General features: G+C 45.5%; 1 protein-coding gene across 1 annotated transcript in view; it reads left to right on the plus strand.

Moving 5' to 3' along the window:
- The window catches only part of LOC126095480 (probable 4-coumarate--CoA ligase 1), a 165,161-nt gene that overhangs the window by 118,147 nt on the left and 32,625 nt on the right, over nucleotides 1-14,389 (plus strand). Inside the window, exons 4-5 of the mRNA XM_049910271.1 lie at nucleotides 693-987; nucleotides 11,075-11,243. Coding sequence (XP_049766228.1) covers nucleotides 693-987; nucleotides 11,075-11,243 — 464 coding nt within the window. The remainder of the gene's footprint in view (nucleotides 1-692; nucleotides 988-11,074; nucleotides 11,244-14,389) is intronic.

Genomic DNA, 14,389 nt, shown 5'->3' on the forward strand with positions numbered 1-14,389 from the left:
AGCAGTTCATCTTTGCTACAGATGGTTCAAATAGCTCTGAGCACTTCTTCTTTCTTCTTTCACTGGTGCCATGTCCCGCACTGACGCAGGGTCGGCATTTTTAGGAACGAATTTGGCAAGGTTAGTGGAAAGGGGTGGCCGGATGCCCTTCCTGCCGCCACCCCGTACCCCCCGGGAAGGAATTAGTGGACCCCAACCGTCTGCGACGAGTGAAATCCATGAAATACTGCGAAAGTGTTAAGATGTCTGGGAGCCGTGTAACTGAGGCGAACGTGGGGACCAGCCCGGCATTCACCTAGGGGGATGTGGAAAACCGCCTAAAAACCACATCCAGGTTGGCCGGCCACCGGCCCTCGTCGTTAATTCGCCTGGCGGATTCGATTCGGGGACGGCGCGCGTACCCGAGTCCAGGAAACAGCGCATTAGCGCACTCGGCTAACCTGGCGGGTTTCAAATAGCTCTGAGCACTATTGGAGGTCATCAGTCGCCTAAACTTATTACTTAAAACAAACTAACCTAAGGACATCACACACAACCATGACCGAGGCAGGATTCGAACCTGCGACCATAGCAGCAGCTCAGTTCCGCACTGAAGCCCCTGCAACCGCTCGACCACAGCGGTCGGCTGTGCTTAACCGTCCCTGTTTTCCTCTTGTGAGAGCACACGTGTGCACTTCTGTTATGTGACACAGAGGACCTGCGACGGCTGCTGGTGCGGCTGTCCCCCGCGGCGGTGCTGTGCGAGGAGGCGGCGCTGGGGGCGGTGTCTGCGGCCAGCCCCGTGCAGCCGCAGCCGCTGGGCGCCGCCGCCCCCGTGCCAGCAGCAGACGTGCAGCGCTTCGTGACCCAGCAGCTGTCGCGGCCGCCGCCTAAGGGGGAGGACGCGCGCCGACCCGTCATCGCGCTACACAGCTCGGGCACCACGGGCGACCCCAAGACCATCCTGCACTCCCAGGCCAGCTTTTCTTCACTGCTCGACGTCATCAGGTGAGACCAACATCGCTGCAGGCCTCCACAGCTCTGGCAATTTGCAAAGAATGACATTCCAGTCCTGGTGGTAACGTTAGTGACTGCTCAAAAGCTTCTTTTGAAACCAGTTTACATTCCGGCATAATCACACACAATTTCAATAAGATATTACAGGTTTTGGTCATCACCGATTATCTTCATTCCTACAAGACATATAAGTCAAATTTAGAAGTAAAGATATACACTACTGGTCATTAACATTGCTACACCAGATGCAGATGATAAATGGGTACTCATTGGACAAATATATTACACTGGAACTGACATGTGATTACATTTTCACGCAATTTGGCTGCACAGATCCAGAGAAATCAGTACCCAGAATAACCACGTCTGGCCGTAATAACGGCCTTGATACGCCTGGGCATTGAGTCAAACAGAGCTCGGATGGCGTGTACCGCTACAGCTGCCCATGCAGCTTCAACACGATACCACAGTTCATCAAGAGTAGTGACTGGCGTATTGTGACGAGCCAGTTGCTCGGTCACCATTGACTAGACGTTTTCATTTGGTGAAAGATCTGGAGAATGTGCTGGCCAGGGCAGCAGTCGAACATTTTCTGTATCCTGAAAGACCCGTACAAGACCTGCAAAATGCGGTCGTGCATTATCCTGCTGAAATGTGGGGTTTCGCAGGGATCGAATGTAGGGTAGAGCCACGGGTCGCTACACATCTGAAATGTAACGTCCACGCCGGGTGATACGCCAGTATGGCGATGACGAACACACGCTTCCAATGTGCGTTCACCGCGATGTCGCCAAACACGGATGCGACCATCATGATGGTGTAAACAGAACCTGGATTCATCCGAAAAAATGACGTTTGCCATTCGTGCACTCAGGTTCGTCGTTGAGTACACTATCGCAGGCGCTCCTGCCTGTGATGCAGCGTCAAGGGTAACCGCAGCCACGGTGTCCGAGCTGATAGTCCATGCTGCTGCAAACGTCGTCGAACTGTTTGTTCAGATGGTTGTTGTCTTGCAAACGTCCCCATCTGTTGACTCGGGGATCGAGACGTGGCTGCACGATCCGTTACAACCATGCGGATAAAACGCCTGTTATCTCGACTGCTAGTGATACGAGGCCGTTGGGATCCAGCACGGCGTTCCGTATTACCCTCCTGAACACATTGATTCCATATTCTGCTAACAGTCATTGGATCTCGACCAACGCGAGCAGCAGTGTCGCGATACGATAAACCGCAATCTCGATAGGCTACAATCCGACCTTTATCTAAGTCGGAAACGTGATGGTATGCATTTATCCTCCTTACACGAGGCATCACAACAACGTTTCACCAGGCAACGCCGGTCAACTGCTGTTTGTGTATGAGAAATCGGTTGGAAAGTTCCCTCATGTCAGCACGTTGTAGGTGTCGCTACCGGCGCCAACCTTGTGTGAATGCTCCGAAAAGCTAATCATTTGCATATCACAACATCTTCTTCCTGTCGGTTAAATTTCGCGTCTGTAGCACGTCATCTTCGTGGTGTAGCAATTTTAATGGCCAGTAGTGTATAAATTACTTAAAAATTGTACACGGCTTGACAACCGCTAAGGAACAACTCCCGTTTGCTACGGAACAACCGACAACTTCTACAAAACACTCTATCAGTGATAGTAAAAGGAAATGTAGAGGGCGGGACGTGTTAACTGCAACGAAACCTATGCACGAATGTGCTACATGCATTCGACTGTTCACACACTACGTTATTTGACGACTGTTGTTGTGGAACTAAGTAGTCCGACATTTCGTGTGGTACGGCAACATCACTGCAAAGAATGAGTGCTTACAACCGTGGACGAGCAGTTGGACGGCTCGAAGCCGGTCAAAGTATAACTACTATGGCCTCAGTAATGGCTGTGTCCAAAATCATCAAATCGCGATTGAAACAGTCCCCTGAAGGTGGAAATGCAATGCCAAAGCATTAGACAGATCACCACACCGCAAGAGGATCGATATGTAGCCCTATGGAGAAAGGGAACAGACATCTCACTCCTAGTTAGATCGCTGTAGACCTTGCAGCCGCTATCTATATATACGTGTCTTTGCCAGTATCATTTCGCTGCTACTTTTTTTTTCGTTTGCTCGTAAGGGTATTAAATGCATCCCATCCCACTTGAACCACGCCATCGTCGAGAAAGAGTTCGTTGGTGTAGGGAGCATGCTGGTTGGGGTCACCAACAGTGGTTAAGAGTGATGTTCTCTGACGAATCTCGCTTCACTGTGGCAGGTAATCCCGGCTCCCAGTTAGTGTGGAGAGAGAGGGGAACACGTTACTCGGAATGTTCATGAAAGTCATCAGTATGGCCTAGACTTCATGCTGCGGGCAGGCATCACGCACAATAGCCGAGCACTGCCGCATATCTTTGCGCTAGATACCGTTACAGACGGACATGACTCGCAATAATTTCCCTGCAATACCATTGTTCTGTAACGGTATCAAGCGCAAAGATCTGCGGCGGTGTTCGGCCATTGTGCATAATGGCTGCCCACAGCAGGCAGTTTTGATGACGTTCATGAAAACTACGTTTAACGTGTTCCCCTTTCTCTCCACACTAGATGGTAGCCAAAATCACTCGTCACAATGAAGCAGGATTTGTCGGAGAACATCACTCTTAACCACTGTAAGTGGCCCCAAACAACGTGCTCCCTACAACTACGAACTCTTTCTCGATGACGGCGTGGTTAAAGTGGGATGCATTTAACAGGCTTCCGAGTTAATAAAATACCCGCGAAGTGGTTCTGGCGAAGAAACGTATATAGGAGGCGGCTGCAGGGTCTACAGCGATCTATCTAGGAGTGAGGTGTCTGTTCTCTTTCTCCACTAGGCCTACGTATCGATCCTGTTGTGGTGTGATGGTCCGTCTGCGATCATCGGCATGCTTTGCCTTTGCAATTCCACCTTCCAAGGCCTTTCTTAATCCCGAGATGACACTTTTGGACACAGCCACTAGTGTGGGCACAGTAGCGATTCCTGCTTGTGTAGCTCAGCCGATAGTTCACCTCCATTGGCGGAGCGGGTCGGACAACTGTTTACGTCCACGCCGAGGAGCGTTCCGCGCACAGTGTTGTTAACTTACTGCGTTTCTCGCGAGTAACTGCGTTATACACTGAATAGATAGATAGATAGATAGAGAGATAGAGAGATAGATAAACAAGAAGAAAAAATGGTTCAAATGGCTCTGAGCAGTATGGGACTTAACAGCTGTGGTCATCAGTCTCCTATAACTTAGAACTGCTTAAACCTAACTAACCTAAGGACATCACACACATATATGCCCGAGGCAGGATTAGAACCTGCGTAGCAGTCGCGCGGTTCCGGACTGGGCGCCTAGACCGCTCGGCCACAGCGGCCAGCAAACAAGAAGATTACGGTGCTGTGGTCGACAAGGCCTACATAAGACAACATATGTCTGACGCAGTTGTTAGATCGGTTACTGCTGTTAGAATGGCAGATTGTCGAGATTTAAGTAAGTTTAAACTTGGTGTACCGCGCGGAGTTGCTGCGTGGCTTGAGGCACCATGTAACGTATTGCGCGGCCGCTCCCGCCAAGGTTCGAGTCCTCCCTCGGGCATGGGTGTGCGTGTTGTTCTTAGTATGTTAGTTTAAGTAGTGCGTAAGTCTAGGGACCGATGACCTCAGCAGTTTGGTTCTTTACGAATTCACATACATTTGAACTTGGTGTCATAGTCGGCGCACGAGTGATGGGACACAGCATCTACGAAGTAGCAATGAAGTGGGGATTTTCTCGTACGACCATGTCACGAGTGTGCCGTGATATTAGGTATATGGTAAAACATCAAAGCTACGACATCGCTGTGGCCGGAAAACGATCCTGCAAGAACGGGACCAACGACGACTGAAGAGAATCGTTCAACGTGATAGAAGAGCAGCCCTTCCGCAAATTGCTTCAGATATCAATGCTGGACCATCAACAAGTGTCAGCGTTCGAATCATTCAACGAAACATAATCGATACGGGCTTTCGAAGCCGAGGGCTCATTCGTGTGCCCTTGATGAGTGCACTACACAAAGCTTTAACCTCGCCTGAGCCCATCAACACCGACATTGGACTGTTGATGATTAGAAATATGTTTCCTGGTCGGACGAGTCTCGTTTCAAGTTGTATCGAGCGGATGGACGTGCAGGGGTATCGACACAAGCTCATGAACCCATGGAACCTGCATGTCAGCAGTGGATTGTTCAAGCTGGTGGAGGCTCTGTAATGATGTTAGGCGTGTGTAGTTGGATGATATGCAATCCCTGATACATCTAGATACGACTCTGATAGGTGACACATAAGTAAGCATCCTGTCTGAGCACCTGCATCCATTCACGTCCATTGTGCATTCCGACGGACTTCGGCAATTCCACGAGGACAATGCGACACTCCACACGTCCAAGATTGCTACAGGAACACTCTTCTCAGTTTAAACACTTCCGCTGGTTACAAAACTCCCCAGACGTGAACATTATTGAGCATATCTGGGATGCCTTGCAACGTGCTGTTCAGAAGAGATCTCCACCCCCTCATACTCTTACGGTTTTATGGAAAGCCCTGCAGGATTCATGGTGTAAGTTCCCTGCAGCACTACTTCCGACATTAGTCGAGTCCATGCCACGTCGTGTTGCGGCACTACTGCGTGCTCACGGGAGCTCTACACGATATTAGGCAGGTGTACCAGTTTCTTTAGCTCTGCTGTGTAGAAGCAACATGGTTCATTCATGGAAAGCCAACCGTCGATATCAGCTTCGCTACTGGATTCGCGCGACCTAATGCCTTCGAAATCGAACGAGCCGTGGTGGTCTAGCGGTTCAGGCGCTCAGTCCGGAACCGCGCGACTACTACGGTCGCAGGTTCGAATCCTGCCTCGGGCGTTGATGTGTGTGATGTTCTTAGGTTAGTTAGGTTTAATTAGTTCTAAGTTCTAGAGGACTGATAACCACAGATGTTAAGTCCCATGGTGCTCAGAGCGATTTGAAATCGAACGATTCTTACGGGAAAGGTCAGACCAGATCCATAGGATCCGATAGGCATCCATCTCTCTATTATAAGTACAATGGTTTACGTTAAACTGATCATCGACATAGTTCGTGCTAAAATTGTACGTGACCACAAATTCAATCGACCAAGCGGTCCCAGGACTCCGCACTATTAGGGTTTTTGAACTTCCCTTCGAGGTTCCGTTAGACGTCATGGTCAATGCCCTACGACCATGTGGACGCATAATCAGCCATGTCGCCGACGAATGGACTATTTTTACCACATTTGCTGTTCTTAACGAGGTGAGGCAAGTTCGGATCGAGTTTACAAGGCCTGTCCCGCCTTACTTTCTTATTGGTGGATGTAGACCGATAATTATTTACGACGAACAGCCCAAGCCCTGTTCGGGTTGTTTCAAGGAGGGCCATGTACGCTCAGAGTGCGTCCGAAGGAGACAAGTCACGTTCCGACGGGCGAAGCTGTACTCTCACCCACGGCAGCAACCATGCCTGTTACGTACACAGCCGCCTTCCGGAAGTAGTGATCCTTTGACGTTCCCTAGTACTAAATAAAGGACGATTCCATTCCACAGTCGAATCAGGTAGATAACAATTCGTCCAAGATGTCAGGCAAAGAACGCCCCGCTGAGCAACTGGAACAGAAGTCCAATGTCGCAGGAGCGGAGACGAACATGGAAATCGGCCAGCTGGTTGTATCGACGGCAACTTTTGTCCACGTCTTTCAAGACGACGGGGCATCCAAACTGCGTTTGGATGTGGAGACAGATGCCTGACAGCGCAAACAGGTTGCCAAAACGGCGAAAAATGAGACGTCGCACATCATCGGACGATTGCTTTATCTGTATGGGAGGAAATGAACGTGAAAGAACAGACGGTGACGTCACCACAGTGGGGTGTGCTGGGTGATGGTATAGTGACCGACGTTATACCATCGAATGCGATGGCCTTTTCGACAGCAGTGAGACCTTTAAGACGGATTCCCAGGACGTCCCAGGACTCGGCACAGTAGAGGACATGGCGGTAACAGCTGAGGCTGCGAAGGTCTGGTCACATGATTCGTCTTGACAGGATTGAGCCCAAGACAGAGGGGAGATCCAGCCTGCTGCAACCGCGGATATCACGGTTAAAGTGACATCACCCACAGAACCCACATTATAACTGATGATGGCCGACACACTGACGCCATCTACTGAGAGAGAACCGACAAGGAACTGCGAAACTGCTATGGTCGCAGGTTCGAATCCTGCCTCGGGCATGGATGTGTGTGTTGTCTTTAGGTTAGTTAGGTTTAAGTAGTTCTAAGTCTAGGGGACTGATGACATCATACGTTAAGTCCCATAGTGCTCAGAGTCATTTAAACCTAACATGGACGGCCGCATCGCATCCAGAAATACTAATACCGGTACATAAGACCAAGGGTCAAGACACCTTACTCAGCAATCGGCTACATGCGGCATATATAGATGCCGCTCTTTTACAGGAAGTATACGCCAACGATTCCAGTCCCTCTGTGGTTACGATAACTTGATGAAACCGGTAGTGGAACAGCGATACTCCCTAAGGAAGGTAAGAAGGACGTCACCTACCTACCATCGGCACACGGAATGGCTCTGGTAGTACATGGAGAGCAGATTATCAACATCTATGCGCCGCCAGGTACGGACAAACAAAGAGAACTATGACGCTTCGTGGCGGAAGAAATAGCTTTGCTCTTTCTAGAGCGGCACGCTCATTACAGCCTCAGCCGTGACTTCAGTTGTGTGCTGGCGTCGAAAGATCGATTCTCACGTTATAACCCGTCCCCAGAATAGAGAACACTGAGCTGGGAACATGTCCATAGAGATCGAACCGGATATACATATGGAAATAGCCACTCTGCCAATCGCATCGATCATATCTACGTCACGCTCCACCTCCAACCTGGTATTCACGGCATATAACTATGGCCACACGGTATACATCTGCACCGTCGCCCCCATAGACAGCAAGTGCAGCGAAGCTGAGGACTATGGAAAATGAGTGTGCCCTCCATTAAAACTCCAGTGTGTCCCCAAGTTTGTGAAGAAGCTTGGTTATCGTGTGAAGGGCGTTGACGGATGTGCCCTACGACATTACTTTCTTGGTTGGAATGTACCAAACCGACGATACGGAATGCACTGATTCTTCTAGAGGTTGCTCCAAGGCATTTAGAATTGCGTCGGAGGGAACAGTTTGCACTCCTTAGATATGATTTAACGGGTCGCCTAGATAAATACCTACTTGGCGTCACGTATCTCCCACTACAGACAAATACTTCCGATGCCAAAGAGGGTCGCTCGACGGGATTACTCTTAAATATCTGATTTGTGCCCTGATACAACCCTTTGCTAGAGGAAGCATCGGGCTCTTGCACTTTGACCGTCGCACGGTGGCGCTTTATCTCAGTGTGATGTTGAAAACGTGGGGTAGGCAACAGCGGAGTCTATTTGGCTCTTGAAAGACAAATTGGCGGCGGCTTCTAGAACTGCATCGGTAATGGTGAAGAATATCTCCCACCCATTTCATCATACCAGAGATTTTTTCCTTTAATATAGCTAAATTATGACAGATCTAACGAGCAATAGAATGGCGACAGCGAGCAACATCTATCTGATACTCGTAAGCAAGTGCTTGCCAACCCTGTGGAAGCACGACACCCCACATTCCACGGGCCGATGATATCGCGGACAATTCACCATAAAACCCCTGGCACAGAAATACGAAAAATGTGGAACGTAGTAACTAATGGTAAACAAGTCACCGGATTCTGCCTCAACGTCGTCAATATGCTGAACTCCCCGTTGTGCCATGTGTGTTAGGTTAAAGACGACGACGCCCACCGTCTGATATGCAGCCCCTCTGCAGTAATGTTGCGTCTAGTGGCGAAGATGATTGCCTTCCATCTCCCCGTAAGACAACAAGCCATTGCTCCCACAATTCTTTTTCCAGATAGAATATGCTATCCACGAGACAACACCAGAGCGGTGGCATGGCTAAGAGCGCAAGCGGTGCATCATCTGCTTCACGACGGCCCAAAGAATGCGCCGAACTTCTGGAACCATCTGTATGCACGACATACGGCAATGGCGTGTATCTCAAAATACCGACAATATTTATCTAACTTCATGGGAAGTGAGTCACGAGATACTCTGTGCAGCTGGAACTTCTCAGGAATGAGAAGCTGATGTTGGACACGATGAGGAGACACACAGTGGCAATGACGAAACGGTTATCTCCTTCATTTCTACAAGACCACGTGTTTCTTTGCTCTCTCTTTTTCTTAGTTATTAGAGAACACGTGTCATTTCCTTACTGAAGGGCGTCCGGTGGATGAATCGCTATAAACTTAAAAAAAATGGTGTATTTTGTTTGAGTGGTTTCATTTTCAAAGAGTTTTGATTCCTCCTATTCTTTAGAGTGGTATTTAAAAAATGTGAAGACGTGGCCGGCTCCAACACGAGGTACAACGGAATCGGCAAGGAAAGCGGCCACTAAGAGGGACACAGTCCATCCTTTTTTCGTACTGAAAGAAACAGCCTGTCTATAAAAATTGGAAGAAAGAACAAAAATAAAAAGTCGATAGAGCACTTACCTGTGAAAGGCAAAAGTCCAGATTTAGAGGCTCGGGCCAGCACACAGTTTTAATTCTCCAGGAAGTTCCATGTTAGAGCACGGAGTGTCAAGTTGAAGTCTGTAATTACCGTTATTATCCTAAATCGTATAAGGTGAATGCTTACGTGGTCCTCAGTAGGAGTATGGACGAATACCTCCCACAGCCTTCCCCAGTCAGAGTTTGTGTTGAGTCTCTTGTCTCTTGTGGTAATTCTTAATCTTCGCCGGCCGTTGTAGTCGGGAGGTTCTAGGCGCTTCAGTCTGGAACCGCTCGAGCGCTACAGTCGCAGGTTCGAATCCTGTCTAGGGCATGGATGTGTGTGATGTCCTTAGGTTAGTTAGGTTTAAGTAGTTCTACGTTCTAGGGGACTGATGACCTCAGATGTTAAGTCCCATAGTGCTCAGAGTCATTTGAACCATCCTAATCTTCCTTCCTTCCTTCCTTCAAAATGTTTACAACCACCAAGAAACAAGTTAATGTGCTATTTATTTATTTAACAACTAGCTGACAAACTCAACATCCAGGTATTCAGTTTACCAATTTGGTATTAAAAACAAAAACAAAACATGACCTGTGTTTGTAGTTTAATATCGAAAAAAATTTCATTTCCATGTATTCGTGAAAACACCTTCGGAATTATAAAACAGTCCTATAAAAAATATGCAAACTGTACAGAGGTAAGAGTAATATTTATTTAACTTAGAACTTGATTGTAAACAATATTTCTAGTCACGTGTCCAGTTTCTGTACGCTGGGCGCAGCTGCTGCATGTGTTTACAACGCGATTTTGTAATTGTATTTATGGTTAAAGCGCTATAGACGGCTATTGTTTTTGCCTACAGCCGTTTGAGTTTCACATTTGAAAATTGTCGAAAGCACTGTCAAGGATTTCCTTAAGATGACTGTAGTAGTGTCTTAATTGTAAAAAATAAATGTATTAAAATTTCATATACAATGCGGCCATTTTTCACGCATCTCAGTGTCTCATTTTGTGTCTCTTGAACTGTGTGTCATTCGAGATATATTTATGTAGGTACATTCAGCGGTGTATTTAGGGGTACTGTCTGCGATGTATGTTGCGAATAGAGTTGGTAACAAAGAAGCAATAAGTTTGAACGTCATGCATGATGTGGCAGCTTTTCACGCATCTCACTGAGCCATATCTCCTGAATTATGATAGGTAGATGGTTATTACCCCCGTAGCGATTGTTTCGTGACAGTAATGGATGTGTGTACAAAGTTTGGTTGAAATCGGTCCTGTGCTTTAGGAGGAGATGCGGAATATGCACACACACACACACACACACACACACACACACACACACACACACACACACATTTTTGTAACATGTATAGATGTTTGCCACTATTGTGAAATTCACAGTTCGTTTCGTTTCATGTTTACCGCAGGAGGAAAGACTCAAACTACCGTGAGGGTGATGTGTTCGTGATAAACACGCCATTCTTCTGGGTGACACAAGTAGTCGCCACGCTGATGTCGATGGATTTCCCTGTCAAAGTGGTGGCAGTAAAAGGCATGGACCCCGCAGCCTTTCGTGACGCAATACAAAAATACCAGGTAAGAATATATCTATTTGTTATAATTATTCATATAGGTACCCACTGTCCAGCATTACAGTTTTGCGCTATTAACAGACTTCATCTGCACCTGCATATATCAAATTAATCCCGCTGACTTTCACATCTCTCATTTTACTTCAAAGGCTTCTTACCTCATCAGTACTACCCAGTGTCTCTCAATTTCTTTCTTTATCTGTTTACGAAACCATCCACTTTTAGGCAATGCATTTTTTAGCTTCCATTACTACTTCTATTTTTCCATAGCTTACATTTCACTTCCGTACATTATAGTGATCTAAGCTTCCAGCATGAGTTAACCACTTTCTCAAAATTCACATTTTCAGACCTACATTTATTTTGGTGACGAATACTACTTTAACTTATGCCAATCTGTTTCTGATGTCTCCATTGATTTGGTCATCTCATTTTTTTCGAGTCTAATGCTAGGAGCCCCGCACAAATGGCATGTCACAAGAAATTTTCACACAGCCTTAGGCTAAGAATAATTCACGTGCTGTTGACAGTGACTGTTCATTCGGATCCAATTAGCCACTGAAATATTTTGTGTTAGTGTTTGACTACAACTAACGTTATTGCTCATTTTCGTTCCTAGCTTCAGTTGTCTCTGGCTACATAGGTTCTTAATTACTAGAATTTTTCATTTCTTGATTGCATCACCCCAGTTTTCAAATAGTCTACCTATTTCTTACAAATCCTCTGACTAAAGGACTAAGTCTTCTGTCAATTTTTAGATTGTTATGTCCTTGCGCTTTCATTGTTCCCAGATTTTTCTAACACTTTCTTCGTTGGTCTTTTCACTTACAGCTTCAAGTAATAATAATAATGAGCTGTTACCCTTTCTTAGAACCTTGGAATTTTGAACTTACCCTTCTGAATCTTCCTCTCCTGTTACTTTTGTTTGATTTTTATAGATATTATGTGCTATTTCTGTCTGCTTTTTATCTCCAGAGTAGTTAGAATTTCCTAATAACTTATTTCAGCATATACTGTCAAGTCCTTTCTTTAGTCCACAAATCTATGGATATATAATTACATTTAATAGTCATTTCATTTTAGCCAGTCATGCAATTAATTTCCATAGTCGTATTGTAACAACACTTTTACTTTCTGAAATTTTATGTGTGCTCTCTTAAATCAACTGTCAGTGAATAAGTCTTTAAACTATGAGGGCGTGTTGGAAAGTAATGCCTCCAATTTTTTTTATGTGGATCTCTTAGAAAGCATTTTCAATAAAACACATGTTATTAACATGGGTGTGGTTCCACTGGACAGCAGTGAAAGGCTAATTGATCCAAAATATATGCTTACGTAGATGTCATAAGTTTGCAACATTCCAATATGTAACTTCAAATTCTGATTTGCTCATTTTGCCCACATTGTTTTTCTTTCGCCAGCCAGAAATCATTCTGATGAAGGTTCTTTAAAGATGTGACAAAACCATTATTTTCAGAGATCAGATCAGAATAGCTCACACACTGGAATGAATTAGCTGTTTTTCATGACTCACCATTCACTCATAAAAATAAATGAAAGGATTTCACCTTGCCTTTTCAATTCTGGTCATACAGCCAGTACGACAATATATGTACTCAAGAAGGAAAAAATGTATCGTTATTACGATTTATAAACAGAAATTCTTCCAATCTGTACGTGGCATACAACAAACCAGTGCCTAACAGTATTAGTTAAAAACAGTCTTGGTTGGAATTTTAGTTATTTATTTTTCAACGATACGTTTCGTCTTATTTAGGCATCTTCAGGTTATCTTTTCTATATAGACGTGAGAGGCACCAAGATCTGCATAACGCGTTCCTGTTCACAGCAGCGAGTAACAGAGTAAGATGGGGGCTCAGGTAGTCATGTGGACTAGCACACGACGCTGTGGTGCATTATGCTTACTACCTGAGCACCCACCCCCCCTCTTACTGTGTTACTCCCTCCTGTGAACGGGAACGCGTTATGCAGATCTTGGTGCCTATCGCGTCCATCTAGAAAAGATAACCTGAAGATGCCTAAATAAGGCGAAACGCGTCGTTGAGAAATAAAAAACTAAAATTGCAACCAAGACTGTTTTTAATTAATAGATTTAGAAATAAAATGTCCTATTTTATGCTAATGGTTGATGAAAACCACATTCGATAAATCCCGAAGAGTATGGGAGTGGGGGCCCATTTGAAGGAACCTTTTACAATTTTCTTGAACATCTCGATAAACGCAGCCTCTAGCGGAAAAGAATAGCAGTACAAAATTGAACTACATTAAATTTCCTCAAAAACAGGTTCTATTCATTTTTATATTGAAGTAATAGTTTCTGCAAACAGAGTGGGAGAACACTGAAAATCTTGCGCAAAGTGCACTGTAGCTTAGGTAGATTTCATAAACCAGTTTGAGATAGTTTGGCAAACTGAGATACCAGAAGTGTCTTATGTCAAAACTGTTTATCTCAACTTCCTCTATGTCACTATGGTACTTTGTAAACAGTTATCATTTACATCCTGTACTTCCACTCTGGATATGACTAGAGAAAAATCAAATTTCAGAATACCAGTTAATGTTTCTTTTCAGTGAATTGCTACTTCTCATCCTTTGACTTGACATTGCATGTTGTTGGCAATAATGTGAGTCACACGAGCTGTGGTCTTCAGCTACATCATACATAGAGTGGATAGAGAAGTGACTCGAGTGTCACTCCCTTCACAAGGAGAGATCCTAAAGCGACTCTAGAAGCACTCTGCTGTATTAAAGCTGAAGTGGTTTTCATTAACCATTGATATATTAATATCAGTTGTGGTCTCAACATGATCAAAATGGTCCATTTTACTTTAACAGAATCAGATACTTTTCTCTGCTCACATTTATGCTTTTGAAATGGTGTGCTCACAGTGCGCTGACTTACCTGAATACGTACTATTTTCAGAATTAATCGGTATAGCGTTTGGTACAGCAATTTTCCGGTTTCCCGCTAGTTTGAGACCGCTGTTTCTAGCAAACGTGCCTCAGATAAAAATTTGTCTAGTCTGACAACCACTGTACATCCCAGGTTTGTCAGTTCCTCGGAGCTGAGAACTCCAAACAGCTACTCTTATACTGCCAGGAAAAAGAAAATTAGTGCACCAGGGAAGA

The sequence above is a fragment of the Schistocerca cancellata genome, chromosome 8 (assembly GCF_023864275.1).
Source record: "Schistocerca cancellata isolate TAMUIC-IGC-003103 chromosome 8, iqSchCanc2.1, whole genome shotgun sequence".
NCBI classification, from domain to species: domain Eukaryota; kingdom Metazoa; phylum Arthropoda; class Insecta; order Orthoptera; family Acrididae; genus Schistocerca; species Schistocerca cancellata.